This window comes from Mytilus trossulus, chromosome 7, assembly GCF_036588685.1.
Source record: "Mytilus trossulus isolate FHL-02 chromosome 7, PNRI_Mtr1.1.1.hap1, whole genome shotgun sequence".
Lineage (NCBI taxonomy): Eukaryota > Metazoa > Mollusca > Bivalvia > Mytilida > Mytilidae > Mytilus > Mytilus trossulus.
In genome coordinates this window covers 66,272,698-66,298,797 of record NC_086379.1, presented here as the reverse complement: position 1 = coordinate 66,298,797, position 26,100 = coordinate 66,272,698, and the positions used below count along the sequence as shown (strand labels likewise).

At 31.2% G+C, this 26,100-nt stretch overlaps 1 protein-coding gene and 1 long non-coding RNA gene across 2 annotated transcripts in view; one reads left to right on the top strand and one right to left on the bottom strand.

The window, feature by feature from the left end:
• Window positions 1–14,258, top strand: part of LOC134725615 (uncharacterized) — a 30,040-nt gene extending 15,782 nt beyond the window's left edge. Inside the window, exons 16-22 of the mRNA XM_063589572.1 lie at window positions 184–310; window positions 834–1,002; window positions 10,386–10,521; window positions 11,341–11,451; window positions 11,878–11,984; window positions 12,297–12,375; window positions 12,835–14,258. Of these exons, the coding sequence (XP_063445642.1) occupies window positions 184–310; window positions 834–1,002; window positions 10,386–10,521; window positions 11,341–11,451; window positions 11,878–11,984; window positions 12,297–12,375; window positions 12,835–13,041 (936 nt within the window). The 3' untranslated portion in view covers window positions 13,042–14,258. The remainder of the gene's footprint in view (window positions 1–183; window positions 311–833; window positions 1,003–10,385; window positions 10,522–11,340; window positions 11,452–11,877; window positions 11,985–12,296; window positions 12,376–12,834) is intronic.
• On the bottom strand, window positions 1,658–3,124 carry LOC134727224 (uncharacterized). Its single transcript, XR_010108738.1, has 3 exons — window positions 2,928–3,124; window positions 1,846–2,332; window positions 1,658–1,813 (listed from the first exon to the last, which is right to left on the bottom strand). It is a non-coding gene; the product is annotated as an uncharacterized LOC134727224 (long non-coding RNA).
• Window positions 14,259–26,100: the final 11,842 nt, after the last annotated feature.

Genomic DNA, 26,100 nt, shown 5'->3' with positions numbered 1-26,100 from the left:
ATTATAATAAAAGAATGTGAGAATAATTTATACCATTTCTGTTGGGTATGGTTATAGGTGACTTAATAATTAAATATAGCTCCAAATTAAAAAAAAAAAAGATGTGTGCAATGATACTCTTACCATATACTTTGATTATTCAATTTGTTTTTAAAGTTCTTTAGATTTATTGTATATTTTCAGTTAAGTTCTGTAGAATCTTTATGTATATCACCTAATGCTAGAGATAGTCTAACTGCCAAGAGGGCCTTAGATTTATTTAAAAAGAAACAGAAAACAGACATGGTATTTGAAATCATTATTATACATGGTAAGTATAGGAGATTCTTTGGTATATTGACATCTGTTATTTAAATGAAAATAATTTCTATATGGCGATTTTTTTCACATATATCTTCATCATGCTAATTGGCAATATATACCCATAACTTAACCTGGCAATTGATGTTTTTGTTTAAATAACATGTAACTTGATAGTTGCATATATCTTATGTTTTCCAAAATAGAAGTTTGCATTTTACATTAAAGTTTAATTTAGTTAATTTAATCAGTGTTCTAAATGCAGTAGACTATTTTTATGCCCCACCTACAATAGTAGAGGGGCATTATGTTTTCTGGTATGTGTGTCTGTTCGTCTATCCGTCCGTTCATCCATCTGTTGTACCGTTCGTTCGTCTGTCCTGCTTCAGGTTTAAGTTTTTGGTCCAGGGAGTTTTTGATGAAGTTAAAGTCCAATCAATCTGAAACTGAGATTGTATTTTTTGTTTGTTTTGCTTTTATTGAAAATTGAAATGTTAAACCTCCACATTTTTGAACCATTTTAAATTATTTAGATACTGGTGACACTGTGATAGACCATACACATGGAGATCCCATAGAGAAAACAGAATCTGACAGGGATACAGATCACTATGAAATTCCTGCTCATTGTGTCATATTAGCAACGAGATGCCGGTGGTTCCAAAGAGCATTACTTAGTGGTATGAGAGAATCCATAGACAAGTGAGTATTGTTAGACATACAGAATTGGTTTCTTTTGACAACAAACTCATGAATACAAGTAAACAGCTAATTGTTGTAGAAATGTGTGATGCATGTACACCCAGCAGGCACAAAACGTTGTATCAACGTTGATCCAAAGTCAGTCTTCAACGTTGTTACAACGTTGGAACTTGGGTTAGTTTTGAAAGTTGTAATGACGTTGAAATTTTGACGTTGAATCAACGTTGCAGTTTCAACATTGTATTGACGTTGATAACATGTTGAAATCGGGTCCAGTGACGTTGAAATCAGGTCGGGTTTAGGTTGAAATCAGGTCGGGTTTATGTTGAAATCAGGTCGAGTTAGGTTGAAATCAGGTCTGGTTGCGGTTGAAATCAGGTCGAGTTAGGTTGTAGTTGGGTCATTTGTAGGTTGGTTGAAGTGATGGTTTTGGGGTGTACATTTATCCTTATTTGCACGTGTTCAAATACAATAACAAGATACCTGAATTATGAAATGAAAAAGCCACTTTCAAATTTTATTTCAAGTTAGTGTCCATCAACAGTTCCTTTCTCAACAAGGACTCCAAAAGAGAAAAGTAGACAATAACAATCAGAAACAAAGAGAAGAGACAGTTACAATATCAAAATTGTATTTGAAACCAAATATATCAATATTAACAAAGCTTACTTTTCTAGCACATCAATTTTTCAAAGCAAAGGAAAAAAGAAAAACTTACTACAGCACACTGGTTTGATTCTGGTTGATCAAGTTTTCCAACTTATACAAAATTAAGTAAATGCAGCAAATTTGACACAGTGACACAAAATGCCTCCTTTGTTTTATGTGAATACATAGCAGGACCATAAAAAAAGATGTTCTCATTTTAAGTTTTTGTAATCCGATATTTCATGTATTTACTTCTTTTTTATTGTCTTTTTTTCATTTTTATTGATACTTGTTGATCTGAAATTTGACTTTTTGAGGGTATACCGTATGATTTTTTAAATTATTTATCTTTAAGGCATTTGGAACAAACCATACCATCACCAAGCTGTTTACTCATTCAATCATTATCCATACACCCGATACAATTGAGTAAACCGGAGAAAAAAAAGATGCACCAAATAACGTATTTCTAAATTTCACTGCCATTTTTTTACTGGCACTAAATTAACTATAGAAATAAAAAAAAAGAGGTTTTTAAAATGAAAAATTTATTTTGTTTTAATGATTTATTCTTCTGGCCTAGAAACTCTTTCTGCTCTCTGTGGGGCACACTTCAAATGTCCTGATCACTGCTCGGATATTTTGGATTCTGGTGTCTCTTTGTGGCAGACTAGAACAGCATCTGAAAGCATGGGAAAGAAATAACATAAATTTGAATTACATAAATAAAGTTGTGTACTTTTACAAGCCATTAATGTTATCAAATTCTACCAATTATAAAACAATTATTTTAAATCATAGAAAACAACATGTTCATTACCAGCTTGCATCAATAACAAGAAAAAGCATGAATCCTTTAAACCAGATCTGTGTTAGGCAATAACCATAATGTTCATATACAGATGAAACTATCAAAAGATCAGAGGTATTTAACGAAAAAATCTAAAAGACCAAAATAGTGTTTAAGAGCAGACCATTTCTATGTGTGTCAGACACACCATTTGAGTTGTATTGGAACGAATGGCTAGTTTTCGATGATACCCCTCCCCCTTTTTCTGATATTACTGACTCTGTGCATGGCTATATATGTTTTATGTTAATTTGCTAATTAGAGGATATATGCAATCATGTTTTGACATGAAACTGAATTAGATTCAGTAAGATAAGACCTTCTCATAATTTCTGTGAAGGTAAACATGCAGATAATCTGATAAATAATTTGAATGTGTTTGTTTATGTTATGATTCTTCGTTAATTTAACTGTAAAATAGACTTACGCTTATATCAAGAGGTTTATACAGAAAAGTCTTATATCTTCTTAATATTCCTTAGACGCAGTTGTTCACTATTTGTTCATCAGTCTGGTGCGATTATTTCTCGAGGATGATTTTCAAATTTTTCTAAACGGATGTTAAAAAGAGGTGCGCGTGCTTGCGTGCGCATCCAAATGTAAATATTCGGAACTCCAGTTGAAAAACCGCGAAAATTTAAAAACTTCTCAATTATTATGTCATTGTACATCGATGATATTTTAAGTTTATATATTAAATATCAATCGGTAAAAATAATTAAATAAATATACCGAATAATTTCACCTATTTATTGAATTGAATGAAAGCAATTAAAAAAAATCGATTTGATTTAAAAAAAAATATAAACTAAGAATATATCATATTTATACAGATATACTTATAATTAAAATAGCATGAACAGGTTTTTGAGATCTCCCAAAATATAGATAATTAATAAACCAAAATTAGATCTTCTTAATAATTGGTAAGAATTGATTTTTTTTAAAAGATACTTTTAAAAAAAATAAACACAAAACAAAATTAATTTGAAAAAGCCGATTTGTTATTGGCGATGTCTCCTGACCACTTGTTCTTGTCCAAAACTCCTTTCCATGCATAAACAATGCAATTCGGTCTACCCCCTTTTTTTGTGGGAAAAAAATGATTGATTATATAGGGATCATGGAAGCATGACAGGAGGAAACCCCCTCACGCTTATGGCAGTCAGTGGACCCCCTTATAAGTATTATAAATTCTAGATTAGACACTTATTATCCAATCGTTTATAATACTACAGCACTGCTCCTTGTTCGATCTGCTCATCCAATATATCTGTACCCTTTAATTTTGACAATAAGATTTTTCTGTCGCCATTGACTGACGTTAACCCAACGTTGAATTAAAGGGAAATCACACTATTGTTTATACGCATCGCTATCGGCGCCGCCATAGTGTCGTAACTGTATTATGACGTCGCCGTTTTCGATTCCGTCGTAAAGGTTTCTAATTCATGAAAAAGCGAGCGCTCGAAGGGACGTCCACTTAAGCAGGTGAAATGATAATGGACATATCATATTTTTTACAACTGATATGTTGTACTAGCGAGTTTCTAGATTGTATTGGGATTTACCTGCGGAATACAAAATAATTGGCAAATACTGCAGAATAAAAGGCAAAAAAAAAAGATTGAATGATAAGTTGCAAAAATAAAAAGAATAAAAAATATTGGAAACACAAAATAAACATTAATAAATGAATTACCCACTATCCAGACCATTATGATAAAAAGAATATATCAATACTAAACACATAATCATCATGCATAATCAACACTAAGAACGTTGGAATTTCATAGCATATTTAATGTAACTTAGTCATTAGTTAGTACCCCTCCGACCAGTTTCTCGATAACGAAGTCGGTGACATATTTTTTTTATTTTATTTTTTGATGTATATGTTCAATATCTAATTGAATTCTAAATTTCAAAAAATTCTTTTGACTCATCTTGACCCATAAGTGCAAAAATGAAAATGCTACCCGAAATGGACAAAATGTATAGCAAAAAAATAGGTTTTTATGGCACAACTTTGGCAGAGTACATGTATTACCGCAATGCGGTATGTAGGGTTCAGCCTATATTTTCGGAAAGGGGGGTGGGGGTTGTTACAAATAGACCAAGAGTACAAGCATGTTAGCGTATAGCTATCGGAATCTGTAGTTTTCTGTTCAAAAGAGGGTTGTAAATAAGAACAATGAGTTTCAACTTACAGTTTTCTCCAATCTAATAAAAATATTGATCTCTGATAACGTTATACTACATGTTTAAAATATTGATGCATGCAACATCATAAATATAGTCTTCAATACTACATGTATAACTAATTCATCAAACATCTCATTTCATATAAGAATTTAACTCGGCTCAGCCTGTCGGATTTTTACAAAGCAGAGTCAAAATTCATATGTTCAAGTTCTGAATATGCATTTAACTTGCCACTGGACGTAAATGTGTGAAGTCCATTTTTGATATCGTTATTATTTCAAATGTGACGACAGAAATGATATAAGTGTCGTCCATCTTTCCCAAATGTTCCTTTAATATCTAACGCCTCTCAGTCTGAACTCTGAACAGTTAGGATCAGGTAGGGCAATTTTTGATACAATATTCAAGATTGATACGGTCTAAATTTGGATTGTGATAAAAAAAAAAATGACATAATATAGATTTCTGACACAAAATAAATGTGTTCAAAGATATTAAAAATCTATTATGCAATGCTGTGCAATTGGAGATTTCTTCTTTTTGCCCTAAAAAATGAAACGCCACCCCTCCCCTCTGTAGTATAATTTTTAATAGATTCATACACTTGAACAATAGTTATTAAAAATAGTAAATTTAGTAAATTGCTTGTTTGTGGCCCCTATTAATTCCTGAACGTTTTGAGCAAGTACATGTACCTCTTAAATCAATTTCAGCGTTTCATTTGTGATATAGAATTTTGTGGTACAATTTCAGAGGGATTCATAACTTCTCAATGTCATATTAGAAATTTATGAAAATCAAAAGGGTATTTACATCAACAGATATAAACAATTTATCAAAGTTGTATGACAATTGATGAAAGCGTTATTGAATTATGTTTGTCCGAAAACTGGAAAATATCCCTTTTTAAATGAATAAAATCCTATACATGTAACTCAGAAAAGTAAAATCAAAATTCATAAAAAAAAAGAAAGGGAGCTCACGTCAATAGATATAAACAATTCACCAGATGTATGCTAATTGGTTAAAGCGTTTTTGAGTTAATGTCCGACATGTTGACGACGAGACGGACGGACAGATGTATACCATAATATGTCCCGTAACCGGGCGTATATATATAATAATAATTCAACATGTACTTTACATTTGGCTTTACCAGTCTCCAACAAGACAAGGGACTGTACTTGGACCGTTACTATTCCTCTTTTTCATCAACGACTTACCTGACAACATAGCATCCAACACACGACTATTTGCAGACGATTGTATAGTATATAGAACGATAACATCTACTGCTGAAACTAATATACTACAAGAAGATCTCTACAAACTTGCAGAATGGGAAAAAAACCTGGGGCATGGACTTCCACCCACAGAAGTGTAGTGTTCAGTCTACTACTAGATCACGTTCACCAATAATACACTCATACACGCTTAAGGGACAAGTGCTAGAAAGATCAAAAAGTACCAAATACCTTTGAGTTGACATTGAATCCGACCTCTATTGGAAACAACACATCAATAGAGTAACTAAAAAAGCGAACAGCATGCTAGGATTCCTAAAACGCAACCTAAGAACATCCAACAGCGAAACCAAGACAAATGCATATGTTGCAATGGTCAGATCCAACTTAGACTACTGCGCAACAGTATGGAATCCACACCAAAAAGATCAAGTTAAAAAGGTTGAAATGGTCCAGCGTCGAGCAGCCCGTTATGCCACCAACCGCTATAGGAACATCAGTAGTGTGGGCAGCATGTTAGAAGAACTAGACTGGGATTCATTGGAAAACAGAAGAGTTAAATTACAGCTTACATTACTCTACAAAGTGGTTAATGATCTTGTGGACATACCATGCGACACATACTTAACACCAATGTCATCGAGAACAAGATCATCACATACCAAGAAGTTCCGGCAATACTCAACCAAGACTAACGGCTACAAATACAGTTTTTTCCCAAGAACAGTGACAGTTTGGAATTCACTACCAGCAACTATAGCTGATGCTCCCTCCTTGGTATCTTTCAAGAGAGAGCTTTCAACCCTTTCTATCTAATCTGTGCAGTCCCCATTTGCCAAGTAAGTCAAATGATGGACTGGAGCTGTGCCGGCGGGGACGAATTTCCCTGGTACCGCCACGGAAGCCGGATTGGTTCAGGCCAGATGAACGAAAAGCAAATGGGAACCCCCCCTTTTTTATTCATTGCTTTATTATTATTTTTTTTACTTTATACTCGCTTGTATATTCTTTGGTTACCTTACAAAATGACTCTTTTTCTTGCGCCCACCGGAAGCGTTGAGTATTGGTCAAGTTTGATAGATCAACGTAGAATGTAGATGTAGAAGACAAATATTTAACACACACGCACACATGCATTTATGTAGAGATATATTCATGTCTCACAGAGTACTGCTAAACTGTAACAGACACATTAATGGTCCGTCTGGTGAAAGAATATTCCACTCATATAGACAAATGTTCGTGATGATGTTCATCAAATATTTGCCACTGAAAGTTTTGCAAAAATAAAGAAAAAATGGTAAAAAAAATGAAAAAAATAGAAATAAAAGTTCAGATGTAGGTTCGGGTTTAGATCACTCAATGTGATCACTGTCGACAGGATAAAGGGAGATTGTCGGATCCCTTCCGTGACTGAAAAGGACATCCAGTTTTTTTATACAAAGGTAACTGATTAACTCTTTATTCTTTAGTAACTAACATGATAAAATAGAGAATGCTTAAATATTGGCACACAAATTCAATCAATTATTTTCAAATTAACTATCATTAATGAGGGGGACGGGGTTAGAGGGGTCCTGATCCCGAAATCCCGGGCTTAAAAACATGATATCCCGAGGTCAAGAATTTAAAAAAAATCCCGACATTCCGAACATCGAAAAAAAGAAATCCCGGATCCCAAAAGGGTCAATCCCGAGCTTAAAAACACTTGATCCCGACGTCCCGAAAAAGGTCCTGCCCCCTCATTAATCAGTATTGGCAAAAATAGGTGCATATACCACAATGAAAGATAAATGTGATAAAATAATACACATTCAAACAAAAAGAGGTGCACCAGCAGAAAATAGAAACCACATTATTAATCTTACTTTCATCGGATCTCAAAATTTAAACTCTTACCAGAATTTTTATTCTATCTAACAGTATAACTCAGAAGTTTCTAAGTGTAACTCGAGCTTAAACTAGAAATCTTACTGGAAAAAATATTCGAAATCAAACTTGAACTTTGAACTCAAAATTTAACAGGAACTCGAACTTGATTTGGTTCGATTATGGAGCGTTGTGTGATAACAGAAATGTTAGCCAATTTAAAATTTCTACCGAAAACGATGTCATTTAGGGCTTCTTTTTTTTTTTAAAGTGCTGAGTTTGTGTCTTTTTAAATACGGCATTTCGGGTTTTATATTCCCGGTGCAATGGACAAGTAAGTAAATTTATTCTGTTTGTAGTCTAAATGAAACGTGTTACTTTTCAGCCCAGATACAACAAATGCAATTAAAAATTTAGATGACTCCAACTTTGACAATTACTTTTTAATAAACTGTTACTGTATGTTTAATAATGAATAATCAAAGTACCTAAATAAAATATGACTATAAAAAAATATATATATTATACATGTTATAATGGTATCCAGGTGTAATGATAAGTCGTTATACTAAGGCTATTTTTTTCTTATTTTTTCTGTAGACTTAGCTTTAAATTTTTTATAACCATGCATTGGCAAGCTTGATAACTCGTAATTGTTTGTCAGTAACTAAATGTACGATGATGTCCCATACGGAACCTTCTGACCTTGTTTGTTTACATTAAAATTTCAATGGCGTCAAAATCACGTGATGTCAGTTCGTTATATCCAATCAAATTGCTCTACTGTCAATTAGGGGATTTTTCAGTCTACTGCAATTACGTTATTTATTTCTGGGATATTGCTTCAAAATAGTTTGCAATGGTTCTGGGTTTTATTCAACAGGAAAACTCTGTTTTTGCCATCCCTTTTGACATCAAGGGAATTTTGTATGAATATTTACCTACAGTCATGATGGTCAGAATATCGATCTTTTTATAATGAATAAAAAGAAAATTCTATGAAAAATAAATGTAAATTGTTTCTTATTAACCAACTCTATATGCCTGTTCAAAATTATGGCATGGGCATCGTTTTTTCATATAGTTTTCCTTTCATTTTGGTTGAGCTTTTTTCGCGGGAAAATCGAGAAAGAGGTAAGGAGCATGTCATTTTTAAATTCATAAAAATACGTTTTGCTTGACCTATATTGCCTGCCACAAGATTGATGACGCTGAATGGAATGTACACAAAGCAGTGGAAGCCGGAAATGGGATTTTGTGAAGTTCTAGAATGTTTTTAAATATTCGGAAGTTGGGATTGAAACGGGCATTAGAAAATTGGCATTTTTTGGCAATAATTGAGAACAACAATGAAAACTTACCTTTAGAAATGTTTTTTTATTCAAAAGTGCAGAAAAAACGTATTTTGCACTGTTTTTCTACGCAAGAAGTACCGTAGTGACATCAATGCGGAGTTTCCCCGTGTGTTAAGTTCAAACACAAATACCTAACGAACTGACAAGATGAACGATCTTAGACTACGGTAGGATATAGTAAAAAGGTTTAACCCAATAGTTCAAAGCATTGCAAGAAATGCTGACTATGCTAGCAACGTCGTTCTGTAACGTTAAGAGAAAAAGTTATAATTCCCGCCAAAATCGATAATAAGATTATTTCCGTTGTAGCGGATTTTAAACATCGGTGACCCCCTTTTTTATTTATGCTTTTAAAATCTCCCCTGAAGCTGCAACTAATGCAGAAGTTTGAAGGAAAAAACATTAGTAGATTTTTTTTTATTCAAGAAAAATCTATAATAAATGGCAATCAAAAATGGCGGGAAATTAAAAAGGGCCTTAAAAAATAAGGAAACTGAGAAAAATAAATAGGTATAAGATAAAAGTTACAATTTACTGTTCTAGTTAAACCAGTTAAGCATAGTTTTTCAATAATTTTGCCTTCTTGTAGCATTTTTGAGCGCTATTTCTATATTACGGTATAACTCGATTCTTTACTTTTTGATGACGTCATATCTCGAAAACATCATCGGTGACCCCAATTTTTTTTTCGCCTAAAATATTGTAATAAGTATGAGCTGTCTACATGCAAAATTTAAATGGATTATTATTAGTAGTTTAAATAGTGTGATTTCCCTTTAACGTTGTTGTTTAAACGTTGATTTTAACGACGTAAATTCAACGTTGAAACAACGTTGTGAATTCAACGTTGAATACCATGACGTTAGATCAACGTTGAATTTAGGTCGATCAACGTCACGACCATATTTCAACCTTGAGTGCCCACTGGGCAGTGATCTCCACTTGTCATTATTAGAAACTTATGCATGAATTATATGTAACATATGCATATGGTCTCATATCAGAAATGCTGTTCCTAAATTATTTTGTTTTACCTCTTGAAATATTCTCACTCATGATGCTCAAACAGAAATATGAAGTTAAAGTTTGTTGGGGCATATTTCAAATGTATTTTTGTGCGTCTTTTTTTAATCACAAGTTTATGTTCTGGTTATTAATCATTTAATTGTTTATAAGTATGATAAATTTAACTATAGATGTCTTTGTATATAGGAAAATAACCATCCATGACACCAACCCAGAAGTGTTCAACCTGTTCCTAGAGTTTGTATATGGAGGAAATCTAGATACCTCACACAGTACCCCAGAACAGCTTACTGAACTTCTCACATTAGCCGATAGATATGAGGTATTATTTCTTTATAAGCTAGCAATAATCTGATAGATATGAGGTAATATTTCTATATAGGCTAAAAAGCTACAGGTTCAATAGGCGTCTTATTAGTATTGTTCTTTAATCTTTCATTAGAACAGTAATGTGCAATGATTTAACAATGACTAATGAAATATGAACTTACGTCATTGTAAAGCAAACTAAAGTTATCTGATGTTATAGATATAACATTTACTGTAAAAAAAGTAACAAATGAATTTTTATACCCCTGCTTTAAAAAAGGGGGTATACTGTTTTACCTCTGTCTGTCCTTCCGTCAGTCAGTCCGTCCGTCCCATGAATATTTTTCGTAGCATTTTTCTCAGGAACTACAGTACAAGGATTTCTGAAATTTGGTTTCAGGATTTATATAAGTCAGCTATACCGTGTGATGCGTTTTCAGATTCATCACTCGACAACTTCCTGTTTACTGAACAGTTGCATATTTTTACACTATTAATATTATCCACTTGTGGCGGGGGTATCATCAGTGAGCAGTAGCTCGCAGTTTCACTTGTTATTTTAGATAACCTCAGTTCTGTCATAGTTTTTTAATGTTATTTATAAAAACTAATGCTTTCTGTTTTTGGCATCAACTATTTCATGTGGTGATGCTGAAAAATAACTCATCATTTTAAAAGTAAATTCCTAGGAGAGAGATTATTGAAATCACAATTGAAAATCAAGTTATTGATTTTTTTGTAGCAGCCACTACACTTGCATTACCATATTATCTCATTGTTTCCTTTCAATCCTAGGAATAACCTATAGAAATATCTGTAACTTTTATTTCAGGTGGACACATTAAAGAGTGTATGTGAGCATGCTTTGGGGAAACATGTCAACAACGAAACAGCTTTGTATCTTTTCAGTATGGCAGATCAACTCCAAGCAAAGGCATTAAAGGTTAGGAAAATACTGTCTTACTAAATCTGTTTTGAAGATTTTCAAACTTTATAGTTTTACTGATATGGACTTAGGAAAAAACTGAAATGATGATTCAGTTTTATTGTGGTTAATAAAGAACTTACAAAATAAAAGAAATCATTAATTTTGCAGTATTTGAAAGTATACAATAATTGATTGTTTATATATTTAAACAGTTATACAACTAAAACCTTTTTTTGATAAATGATCAAAAATTTTGATATCAGCATTATACAGCTTAAACTGGTAACAATAAAGCCCTTTTTAGATGAAAAATTTGTTAGAATAAATAGGAATTCAATTTATATTAAATAAAGAATATTTAATGCATGTCTTTAGTTCAGTTCAGATAAGAGCATGTTAATGCAGGGTTCATTGTATTACAATTTTAATTGGTATTTTTAGGAACAGACAGTGTCTTATATACAGAAACATCCTGTTTTGATGGAAGGTGAACTATATATAGAATTACCACAGAATCTGAAGAACGAGATACAAGCATTGACAAATGGGTATGTTTGTTAGAGAAACTGATAATAAGCAACATTTATGATGTATACAAATATTTATAGCTTTTTTTACCCCTTAGAAAGTCTCTGAATATGCATGGAATCAATGTTGTAAACATAAGTTTATTGTGTACACAGTAGCTTGGCCACAGTTGATGACATAGACAGATGTCCTCTTATTGTACAATCTTCTCATAAGACATCGACCAGTCAATAAGGACGCATATAAAGATACCTTAACTACTTTCTGCTTGTAAAAGTTATTTTACTTCCTTTTTCTATTTATAGCTGAGCTGACATTTCCATATTTTTCAGAGAGGATTCCAGTGATCAAGAAACTCCAAATGTTGGTGATATCGAAGATATGATTCATAAAGTGGATTTAGCTGCTGGGGTAAGCCCTTTTCTGATACATCTTAAAATTTACTAAATTTTAAAACCATTTTCCGTTATATAAAGTTATTGTCATATGAAAATGTTTTTATAAACAATGCTTACACTGAAATAACAGTTGTTAGCTCTTATAAAGACTATTGAATAAAACATAGATAAAGAAAGATGTGGTATGAGTGCTAATGAGACAACTCTCCATCCAAATAACAATTTATAAGAGCAAACCATTATAGGTCAATGTACATCCTCCATGTAAAAGATAGTTTGTTTCAATGAAAATTCAATATAGAATTGAAAGTTGTAGTTTATTTCTGGATTTTTTTACAAGGAAAAAGTTCTGAAGTATGTTACAGAGAATTTTTCCAATCATCATTTTTGAAGTTCTAAGCAAGACTTATAAACAGGCACTATAATGAGGTTGAAGCCCTATTTAAGATTATCTCCCTTTATCTTTCCACAGACACTGTCAGGATCTACCAGTTCCTCTTCAACCACCTCCTCTGTGTCAGACTTAAGGATAGAAGATCCAGCCAGATTAGAAGCCTGTGTTCACCAGATGAAGGAGATCGTAGGTGATGACGTCAGTGATGAGGACCTTATGTTACATGTCATATCAGCTGATTACGATGTCAGTCGAGCCATCAACTTTTATTTCAGTTCCTTGTGATAATGTCTGAAACTAAATTAGTGTAGTCAAGCCATTTATTTAAATTATTTTGTTGATTTTTGTGATTTTATTTCATTTTGTGATTTTATTATCTGAATAAGTGGATAAGCTGTTTCTTTACCACAGTTTATACAAATCAATTTCTGTTCACACAATTATAGCAGATAGATAATGTCAAGGGGTTGTACACAATAGGTCATTTCCTGAATCATATCTTTCACCGGAAAAGATCATCAATTTTGCACTTCTTTATGCAGTCATTTACCAGTGCCTGTATCCCTGGCTATTAAAAGTTTCCAGCACTTTCATAATCGTCATTCTGTAGGTTAGTATAGAAATAATTAATGTTCCGTAAGAAAATAATCTTGATTACCGTATGACTGAGGGAGGGTGAATTTGGAAATTTCTATGCATACATTTTTGTGACATGGTGACGGAAGTCACATGACAGATTCATCTGAAAACCATATCCCGGAACTGGCCTACATTCCAAAAATACCATTATGTAGGAACAATTTTCACATATCTAAATGAAAGCTGTTGTGATTGGATTAGGAAAAAAAATTTTGATTTCTTTTGAATGGGTAGGATATCTCAAAAGAGATTATTACAATAATACCTACTATTGATAAACAAGTGTTTCTCATCTTCCATCAAAGTGTAAAGGATTTTTTTTTGTAAAATTTATATTTTAGCATTTAAAAAAGTACAAAAACATGTGCTTTTCAACGGTTAGTGTATACAAAGCTGAATCTCAATGTAGATTTTGCATTAGTAATCTGTGGTTTGGAAACAGTTTTAATTCACCTTCACTGGTCAAGTTATTTGATTTGTTAGTTTGTTGAATCGATCGGACTCTTTGATTTATGTAGATGCATTATTTTAGGTTTATAATTATAACAATGTTTTTTTATCACAATGCTGTTAAATGAATCACACCCATCAAAATATATATGCTTAACTAAATCATGAGCTTAGTTTTTATGATGAAAAATATGTGTTTATAAAAAGTCTATTATTTATTCCAGTAACTTCCCCTTTGTAAATGTTCTGTTAACATGAATGGATACATAATAACTGTTAATTTGTTTACACTTTCATATTTAAATAAATGTCTAAGATATGTAGCCATCATGGTAAAAGCATTTGATTAAGTTTGGACATTTTTGTGCATTTTTTCTCTGTTCAAACATGTTTCATTTAGTTTTTGGTATTCTCAGACTTTACTTTAAGATGGACAAAAATCACCATTTATAATTAGTTAATTTAGAGGTAGTAACATCTCTGTATATTCATTAAACCATGGACTCAGGGTAAATAGTATAGTATAAAAATCAATCAGTATTGATAATGTAAATGGAGACACAAAAGAGAAGATGCATACAAAATCAAAAGAAAAAGCAGACATCACCATGGCTAAAGGAAAAAGTCAAACAAATAAATAAGTAAATTTAGAAACTATTGTGCATCCTTGACCACTAGTAAACATTTTTATTATTATGATACATATTATGTATATACAAATTGTGAACAAAAGCTTTGTTCAAACATTTATAAACCATTTTAGAGAAGTTATTACTATGAGTTAATTTATTATTTCTAAGACTGTGATCAAATTTGGGAAATACATGTTTTTATTGTTTGCTTTGTTATTGTTGCAAGAACAAAGATGTAAATAGTCTTGTTTTTAAAAATGACCGGTAAATTTATATATTGAATATGTTTCAAAATGATACACAAAAGACATGATTGTTTTATTATCCAACACCATTTAAAATGTACATAGAAAGGATGTAGTGTATTTATCATATTAGAGACAATGTACTGTGAAAATATATGTATTTATGTCTTCTCAATTCACTGTCTACTTAGGGACATAGATTTATTTGTAATTCCAAATTGGTTGTGAATGAATAACTTTTAATACATAAAACAAGAATTTTACTGTGATATAGTTTATTGGTGGGTGTCAATTCTATTGCACAGAAACACTAACAGACAAGCGTTACAAAGTTTCTTACTTGGGACAAGTGGATATACATGGGACAGGGTTGAAATTATTTATTCTCTATTTATGTACATTGCTCATGGACATTTTTCTTATGCTTAGCAATGTAATGATTCTTGATGAATCTAAATTCTTGATGAATCTAAATTCTTGATTGTAAATTGAATTAAATTAGCCTCCATGTTATAGATCTGATTATTGGTCACCAACATTTTGGTTGCCTTGAGAAGTATTTCATGCTCAAGTTATTTTTGTTACTGTGCTTATCCAGTGACCTTTAGGGTATCACATTAGCAAAGAGTAAAACAGTTTATCAAATTGCAGTTAGATTTCTACTCCAACTAACTGATCAACTGGTAAACTATTTTAGCAGATTGCTGAAGTGAAATGTTGTTAGTAAAAAGTGAGTGCTGTATATTAAAAAATAATACTTACCATCCAGAACCAGTTAGTTGATACATTTCTCAGTCATTTCTAACAAAAATAATAGCTTACCATAGTATGAGTCACTGAATAAAAAGGTATAATTTTGACATGGAAACTTCTATCATGAATAAGTATTATAAAGGAATAGTTCAAAACATTGTTTTGTAGGTGTATATTTTATAGCTTTGTCTTCTAAGAGAAAGTTATTGTGCAATTGTGATTCGAATAATATTTTCTATACAAATTACTGATCTGCTGGCAATAAAGGGAAATAATTTACATTACTGATAATCAGCAAAATTTTGTTCTGTCTGATAAATATCAAATTTCACAATTTAATTTGTTTGCAACATTATTTCAGTGATTTCAACTTCATACTAATTTTGCATTTCATTTTTTTTTTATTCTAGTCGTATTGATGATTCTTTTGTAGGCAAAATCATAAGCCTGGTATGTATCATTGATTAAATTTTTAGTGTACATTTGAACTCAATATAAATTATTTCCCTTTAATGCCAGCAGATCAGTAATTTGTATAGAAAATGTTATTTGAATCACAATTGCTCAATAGCTTTCTCTTAGAAGACAAAGCTATAAAATATACACCTACAAAACAATGTTTGGAACTATTCATTTATAATATTGATGTATGATAGAAGTTTCCATGTCAAAATTATACCTTTTTATTCAGTGACTCATACTATAGTAAGCTATTATTTTTGTTGGAAATGATTGACAAAGGTATCAACTAACTGGTTCTGGATGGTAAGTATTACTTTTTACTTTACAGCACTCACTTCTTACTAACAACATTTCACTTGAGCAATCTTCTAAAATATTTAACCAGTTGATCAGTTAGTTAGAGTAGAAATCTAACTGCAATTTGGTAAACTGTTTTAGTCTTTGCTAATGTGATACCCCAAAGGTCACTGAATAAGCACTGTAAAACTTTTTGTTTATAAAACAAAGGTTAATTTACTAGAGATCCATAGTAATTAAACAGTAGTATTTTACCTAGATACACATTTATTGATAGTAAATCAATATTTATTTACATATGGATAATACTGTTATTTCTCCGAATCCCATAAGAAAGGAACTAAGTTTTAGAAATCAAGAGTTGTAAGTTGTCAATACTACCAGATAGGTAAATAGTGCAATTAATTCACTATATGGTCCCAAACATCATAATCATATGCATCTTTTAGCCCAGGGAACATGAAGCATTCCTGCTATATAGTAAACCAGTTCTATGATGTTTGAGTCAGTTTACCTTTACTTGCCTGTGCCTCAAAAATGTTGACATTATGTGAGCCTTTTATTTCACGCTTTGAATATTCTTAACTAATTTTTATAGTAAGATGGTGATGTAATTGTACACATGGAAATTTAACTCTTCATTCATTATTTTTTTGTCTCTTGCTAACCATAAAATAATTCTACTTTTTTAAACAAGATTGGTTGATATTTAGAAAATAGTAATAAGTATTTTTTTATGAAAAGATTACAATATATATCCTATAATTGTCATTAACACAGCTACTTGTATACTGGATCTGTTGTACAATACTTACTACTTACGAACAGTTCATACCAAAGGTAGATAAACATTATAATCTCCACAGACTTCACTCAATAGTCAACATGTTGTTTATTTTGATTATTTTTTTTGTAGTACAATGTAATATGTATGTTTGTTATAATGAAACCTTATTTATTATGGAGTACTTTTTAAAAGCACATTTTTCCATTTATACTTTTTGAACATTTTATGTAAATAATGTTTATAAAACAAGAATTTGCTGTAAAATAATTACTATTTATTTTTTTAATTCTTTGTTGTTTAAAATATGATTTTCCTAAAAATTGCATTATCTAATAAGAACTTATTTCTATTTAAATAAATCATTAATGTTACTGGATTTCTTGATTCAAGCAACTTAATTCTGATTGGTTATTGGTATCTTGTTTGTAGCATAACAAATCAGCTACATATTAGGTTCTGAGTTGAAGGCTATTTTTGTTATACCATCAGACCTAGCATTATTTCCTCCTTCCTTATGCTTAGTGTCAAACAAAATAAATTATAATATTTTTTCCATTCAATCAGGGACGTATATAGATATATAAGTCCTTGATCCAATGAGGCATATATAAATGTCTTAAGCTATGATAACCGTGGAACAGTAGATTTGTATACGAGTCAAACACAAACTTTTATTTTTGAACAAAAATGTTTGGCAAGAATTAAGATTTAAAACCACTATTTTTCAATAAATTGTTTTACAGTATATTTTTTTTGAAATCATCGATATTGAAAATGAACTTTATTAATTTTTATCTTCATATTTGTATTTTCATAAGATTACCATAAAATAAAAAAAAATCATAATTTATGGGTGTGGGAATTTATATGTATATTTCAGCTTCAAAAATTGATTTTAAAAATATTACATTCAGTCAATGTGTCATCATAAACAAGGGAGATAATCTTTAGAGTTGTACAATGTTACTATGACCACAACTGTATAACATATTTATTTTATTCAAATTCAATCATTCTCTGTCTTTATGTATTTCATTTTCTTTTGAATAAAACTTGTAAAGGAATTCAAAAAGAAAAGAAAAAGAAGATCAAAGTTATTTATTTACTGCAGAGGACAGATTTTGCCTTTTTATAAACATATTTTTATGACAATAATTTTTATGACAATAGTTTTTCTGAAAATACCAATTTATCTTAAGAAGTTTCTTATTATTTTGTATACTTATTGATTGTAACGATAGGTCCACTTAAAAATTTCAAAGAAGAGATAAGCTATTTGTAAGGAATAACTGATAACATATCTCTGAGTTTTTTAATTTATGAGTTTTTTAATTTTATCATTTATTTATTTAAACCAGTGGTGTTGTATTTTCTAGTAATAATTATAACAAAATAAAGATTTAAACCAAATGTAGCAAAGTCATTACTTTCTAATATTTTTTAGATAAAAATATTGTATTATTCTGGTGCTTTCTGTTTAAAATTAATAAAACATCACCGGCAAACCAGGGCCAAGAAAGCACTTACTTGGTATCAAGATCATGCTCCTAATGCCTGAACTTATGTTTTAATTTAAATTTTGATAAGAATTCAGTTGCTATGTAAAAAAAAAACAAATATGAAGAACAAAATCAAATGCACTGTCATTCCAAGGAGGTTGGATAGAAAGTATTCTTTTCTAGTGTATTTCTTATTGAAACTAAACTTTCAAACCAGGACATGTTCTAATCATCATTTTTTACATAAACATGATATTTGTTAAATCAAGAAAGTGCTACTTTTATTCTTACTGAATTTCCGCTAATTATCTTGAAATTTTTTTTTTTTATGAAGCAAAATTATCTCAAATTTCTTCTTTGGAAATTAGATATTTGTTTTATTGTCTAATTAATTTTAGATACACATTAAGTTAAATTGTTTTGGAACATGTAGAAAATAGCATCATTAACAGCAACTGTAGTTATTTTTATTTAAAAGCAGTGTTGATCAACAAGCACTGTATTTTATTTTCATCTGACTAGCTAATTACCATCTAAAGAACATATACATATAACATATATATCAAGTTCTCAAAATTTTTGATTCTTTACAATAAGCTTTGCTATAACTTCATGTAGGCTATGTAGACTCGCACAGAATTTTCTAAGAAATCAAAAATGATTGTGAACGTGAATGTTAAAGCTGTTTTCATAAGCAGATCAATAAAATATTTTTATTCTTGGAGTTGATATTCATTGTATGTTCACAGTATTTAGAGTTTGCTTTTCATATGAGGTGTGATTGAGTTGTATCCCTTTCCATACTGGTTAAATAACCTAACAGATATCTTTGTGTTCATGATAAAACTTATTTTGGTCCCTCTTTTGCTTCCTATCTTTATCACCTTTAGTTCAAATATATACATCAGCTACACTTCATCCTTTCTGAAATCAGAATTCTTTTTGAAGAATTGGAAGAATTTGAAGAGTTTTGCCTCTTTACAAATGGAAAAATTGCTGAATTTGTGTTTCCATTCTTAACCCTTTCCTCCAAAATGATGCCTTTTGAAGCCACCCCCTTTACTCCATAATGACTCCTTTTGACGCCTGTGTAGTACCTCAGTTGAAACACTACAAAAACTACAAAGTGTCTGCATCAGATTTAGCAAAATTTGTATCCAATATGAAAAGGATATTCATGAGAATATTAGACTTAAATATTAGATTTTTGCAATGCATTACTTCTTTAAAGCATATTTTCAGCATTTTATTGAAAAAAAAACCTATGGAATCAAATATGCAAAAAAAAAAAGTTCAAGGGAGAAGGGTTAAACTGAGGTTTGTCTCAACCAAATTCTATAAAACTTATACACAATGCTTATTTCCACAAAATACAGATCAAGTTCTAATTTGGGTAGCTTCACTTTTACCATTCTACTAATTACGCTCCTCGGCTCTTCGAGGATGTAACTTTAGCATTCATTTCCCGATGTGCAACGAGGCATCTCATTTAAAAGAGGTCAAAATCCTTGACCTATGGGTATGACGTAGCTATACCTAGCTATAAATACTGCGTCTATTACCTGTGCCAATCACATTCATCGTCACGTCTCAGTCCTTACAGCTGAACGGACGTGCTGGGTCAGCTCTCCTTTACCCGCTATCTTCGATGAGGGTTTATTGCTAGATGGTCAACGACATACTACTAAGATGACAGAAACCAATCCATGCCGTACAGAGAGACGTAGTAGTTGGCGTACCCGCGTTAACATGCCTCCAAAACCATTGTCTATTATGGGGAGTGTCATGCCGATTAACGTCCGAGGGCTGTATCCTAGGCTGTTGGGTGATACGACCTTCATTTTCCTGCCTCACGGCTTGGGTCCTGATAACGCTTCCTGTCATCTTTAGAACTACGTCCACGATTCATCTACCAGTACTCCATCATCGAGGTTAGCGGGCTGCCAAGCTGACCAAACTGGCCCTGAAAGCAGCCGTTGTGAAGAAGTAAAATCCAAAATAGTCAACAAACCAAAAACAACTCACCAAAACCAAGATGGCGGCCTCCATTCGGCGTCCTTTGCTACCCGTTCCTGACCCACGGCACAAAATATTTAAATGCTCACCAATCGTCTTCGGGCACCAAGCCGACCGTGCGAGGGCTGAAAAGCCAGTCAAGGTCGTTAAACACTTCCATATATGTGCCAATCATATTATTTTTCGAGCAGCGAGGTGTCTAACTCGTTATAATCTGTGACGACGTCCAGAATTTTAAGATTTTTTAAAACTGAGAACGATGTTCCAGTATAAAATGTTTTATAAACATTAATTATCTTGAGAACTTATTATCCAAGTTCGTTAAATACAACGTATTTTATCGTTGTTCTATTTTCTAAACCTTGTTCTAAAAATACACGTGTACTGTGATGTGTAACACACAGGTGCTTATCACGTAATCAATATAATGGTGGACCGAACGTTTTCACTCTTTAATAATTAATATCGTAGTTATTTTTAACACGAATGAATCTCTATACAGAAGTATATGAGTAGAATATCTTTCTTGTTTTTCAAGGTAAGTTCAAAATGTACGGAGGTGTACTCGTATATTCTTGCTTTAATGTACCCACGTAGTGACGTACAATTTATAGAAAATATAGCAAATATATTTGAGATTTATTATCACAAAATGTTGTGATTAAAATACATTTCTTATTCCAATATAAGAAACTGTAATGTTACTGTAGTGCATTGGAATATGCTAGACTACGTGTCGATATGAAACACCTGTATGTGTGTTACTATAAATAGACAAAAGTTAGTGATTATACGGAAGGCATTATGTGCCACTTCCAATCTAAGGTATCTGAAAACCTTTGCTAAAATATGTTATATCAAATAACGTTCAAATAGCTAATTTTTAAAAGCTTATTTGTCTAAAGCAATTAATGAGCCTAGAGACTTTTATAAGTCCTTGGTGTGTCATAAATGTGACAACAGTTCAGAATGAACTTACAATATTGTTTTAACTACCATATTGAGTAGCAAGTGGTATATCATGGCAAACAAGACCAGAAAGGTCGAAGGTGGAACATCTTTACATTTAATGAATAGTTCCTTGTAGAGCATTTAACATGCCACTAACAAACAATTGATTAGGTAGAAATATACTGTAGAAAATAATAGTAAAACAATTATTATTGTTTGAAAAATTTGCAACAATGCATTTTTAAAATATGCAAACTTTTGTTGCATAATTCTGTACATGAAGTTAATCTCATGTCTTTACTATGATTTAAGATTTATATCTTTATCTTGGCAAAAAATAAAGCAGAGGATTATTGCCAATTGTTAACTTAAGCTTTTTGCTTTTGAAAAAGAATTAGTACAATATGATAATAATGTTGTAAATTGTGAGAAGTGTAACGCCAACATATCAAAACATACTAGTTGATATCAAATAGTAAAAAAGAAAGATCATAGGATCTTCTGAAATAATTATATGATTGACCTGCATTGGTCAGATGTAAATTCCTTTTCTCAAGGATATTTTTTTATGATGTTGACATAACATGCATTATAGTGTTACCGACCAGTGATGGTCGTTAAAAACTTCCATATATATATATATATGCAGTGTGGAAGGAAATAAAAATAATTTCCATTGGATGGTTTTATCAGTGCCTTGAAATTCATCAAAGGTAGATTTCAGATTATGAATAAAATTGTTTGACACTTGTAAAATGATACGTTCATGTACATTTATTACCATATTATATAAAATATAAAAAGAGTTTTTCAGTCTTATATCTTGGCATTGTTATAACATTAATTATGAAATAGGTAAACAGTAGCTCTTTTCTGAAGAAAAAGCTCAAAGTTATTGTTCCCATTAATAAGAACACAATTGTAGATCTTGATCTTGCTGTCTACAAGGTACCAGTAATAGTAAACAACTTTTTACTGTAAAATATAGTTTGAGAATATATACAGAATATGTATATTTTTAATATACAAAGCCATTAAGGCTTCAAAATAAGCTCTTTGTGAGATAATAATACTGTGTTACAGTTGAAATATTTACAGAAATAATATTATGTGATTGATACAACTATACTTATTATTTAGACTCTGCCAAGAAAGGATTATTTCCAAAAAGTCGCTATTTGACTTGCAGAAAGTAGTGTAAAAAGGTGCTTTTTTGACAAGACAAATTGTGCTTTACAATCTAAGTAATGATACTAGATATGATAAACTTTAATATATTTATTAAATTGCTCATGGTAGCAGCAATGAATGTTACAGAACTATACAAAACAAGAAGATTTTTCTCTCAACATGCAAATTTTGGTTTGATGTTGGACATGAAACATCTGACATTTTTTCCTTTTTATAAAGGAATACTATAATGTACATTGGATGTGCATCACTAATCTTTAAGTGACTATTAAAGTGTTGCCTTGTTATAGGCTATAGTCATATCTCTGTAAACATTTGTATATAATGTTAAGGGGACTAATCTCCTACAAAATTTTCGTGTCAGATAGCATATACTGAAGAAAGTAGTATTGCATGAATTTATGTGGAATTTATAAAGTTTCTATAATGATAATCAAATGATTATATTGCATCTATGCATCTGTATTATTGAAATCCATGATGGTAATTAAAAATACAAAAAGAAAATGGTGCTCTTTCTAGACTCCATGAGCTTGAGATAGAATTGCTATATTGATGCTTTTGTATCATCAGTTTATAAGAATTGACATAGTCATACTATGATATATATATATTATATATCATTTATATCTTTTTATGCTCCATCGAGAAATGAAACTTTGAAAAGTCTCCTATAATTTTTTGTCTATAAAGCCTTAGAATTTGCAAAGCAAATTGCAAACTTATATTTGTACATGTACACTGGAATTTCTTTTCAGTTCAATTAGGATTTACTTTTCTTAAATATATGTAGTTATATTGCTTTAAATATAACATAGCCATATATAATATCAGATGTATATATATAGAAAAATAGTACATGTAAGATGTATCATAAGCATATTGTACAAAAGAGCAGTTCAAGACTTGATTGATATAGGTTATTATATACAGTAATAGTTATATTCCTTCAATATCTAACATGTGTATGGATATCAGGATGGGTGAAGGTCATTTTCAAATGTTACAGTTTACAATGAAGTATAAACTTTGTAACCCTTCTCCAGTTCTTTTCAAGATAATTATCAGATTATCAGATGAGTGTTCACAGAACAGTATTACTGTTAGGATTTTTAAAACACGCTGGATCAGGTTTTAATTCTGGATATATTGATCTATATTAATTCTTATAACATAAGATATTAAATAGCTACACTGTGTTTTGTATAATTTGTTTATACTTAATGAAATATCATAACAATGATACTTTTGAGATGATTTACTTTAGAATGGCACATTAGATGCAGTAGGTATATGTAGACCTAGTCTGTATGATGTGTTGGATTTTATAAGATTCAATTTATTATCAATACTGTTTGATATATATATATTTATATATATAATTCATATACTACATATACCCATCATGCCCATTGTCATAAACTAACATGGAATGTAAATTTACTGAACCAGATATCAAATACTATATTGTAGTTGGTATATTCCAGATAAAAATGAATAAGATGAAATTTGTAAATATAGTCACTTCATTAAGTGTCCTGAAAAAGAACTACAGTAGAGGCTGTTCATCTTTGACATCTACATGTAGTTTTAAATAAGTCAACCTTTACTTAACAGGTGACCTTTGTGTGACAGTAATCACCTATGTATGACTTTTTAATATGACTCAGAGAGGAGTTTTTGATTGCTAAGTTATGTTAAAGTTATGAATATTAATTCTATTTGAAGCTTTCGTTGCTTACTTGAGCTTTTGAATCAATTTTTCTGTTCTTACAATATTAAAGACAGACTGAATGCAAATGTCATGCAAATAGATAATACTTGTAGAACTTGCAGTGACGGTTTTTAGCTTGTAAATGTACTAGATATTTTACCATGGATTGATATTAGATATATCATGTATACATAACATTGAAATCTTCAGAAGGCTAATGAAAATCTGTATATATGGCTGTGTTTACATTGTTATTTAAACTACTGTCTCCTGAATTTGTTTTCAAATTCTTGTTTTTTCATACACATCTGAACTACAGAGAGTGTCATGTTAGAAGAGTACAAAAAAGAAGGGCTACAGGATTAAACACTTTCAAATATTAAATGCAAGTGTTGCTGAATAATATGTCAGTAGATATTTAGATATACAATTAATGGTTTGTAAGCAAGTATCAGGCAAATGGTATTTTGAAAATTCTAAACTTGATATATAGATATAGGAAGATGTAGTATGAGTGTTATATATGCTCTTTATATAGTTAAAAGAATTTCTCTTGAATGTAAAGAATACGTTATTATTCTTGAAAATAGTAAAATTCAGACTACAAAATCTATTGATATTTTGATATATATTTATTTTCAAAATTACTTTAAATGTTTTTGAAACTATTTATTTTTTATACCTGTACTAACAATATTAGTACTTTACCTTCATATTTAGATGATATTTATTATTAATTCAGAAAGATTAGTTAGATTGACTACTATCTTAGTCTCCAGTATATTCTGGACTGAATCAGCAAATTATGATTTGCTCTCTATTAGTTGTTCAGGGAACTACTTGTTTGTGCCAACACTTTGAATATGCTAAAGTTACATCCTCGAAGAGCCGAGGAGCGTAATTAGTAGAATGGACTCTCATCCAAGTATAACTTGGAATATGAAGGATGAGAGTCATTCTAGTAATGGAGCCTGAGGCTCAAGAGGATGTAACAATTTACCCACCCAGTTTGGAGGGTACTGTTTGCCCATCCCAATTGTTTTGGTTGCACAAACAAACTTTGAATCATGATTGGCACAGGTAATAGACGCAGTATTTATAGCTAGGTATAGCTACGTCATACCCATAGGTCAAGGATTTTGACCTCTTTTAAATGAGATGCCTCGTTGCACATCGGGAAATGAATGCTAAAGTTACATCCTCGAAGAGCCTCAGGCTCCATTACTAGAATGACTCTCATCCTTCATATTCCAAGTTATACTTGGATGAGAGTCCATTCTTCAGCACTGATAATGTCCCTTTAAAACTTTATATGATATGAACGCAGATGCATCATCTGTGTTCCATGGAAACATTCCCAATTTTCAAGCGAGACATAGGTATGATGTTTCTGATGTTGGCAGCATTGGTGGAGTCATCAATGTATTAGTTTGTGATTAGGTCTAGTTAAGGGTGAACCACTAGTGGTAAGTCAAAGATTTTTCGTATGCAGTTGTATTAGCATTGGCTCATCTTATTACCATGGAGATTATTTTGCCCCGACACCTGAATTATGGTCTATTGACTTTGAAACTTTTGCTTAGTTTTCATGTCTAAGTTTGTGATGAGGTATAGTTATAGTTTATTATACCAATCCTTGATTGTCCTAATTGTCTTTTTGAGTAGAGCAGTCGAGCAGTGTTCTGACCAAATAGTCTCAAAAGCTTTC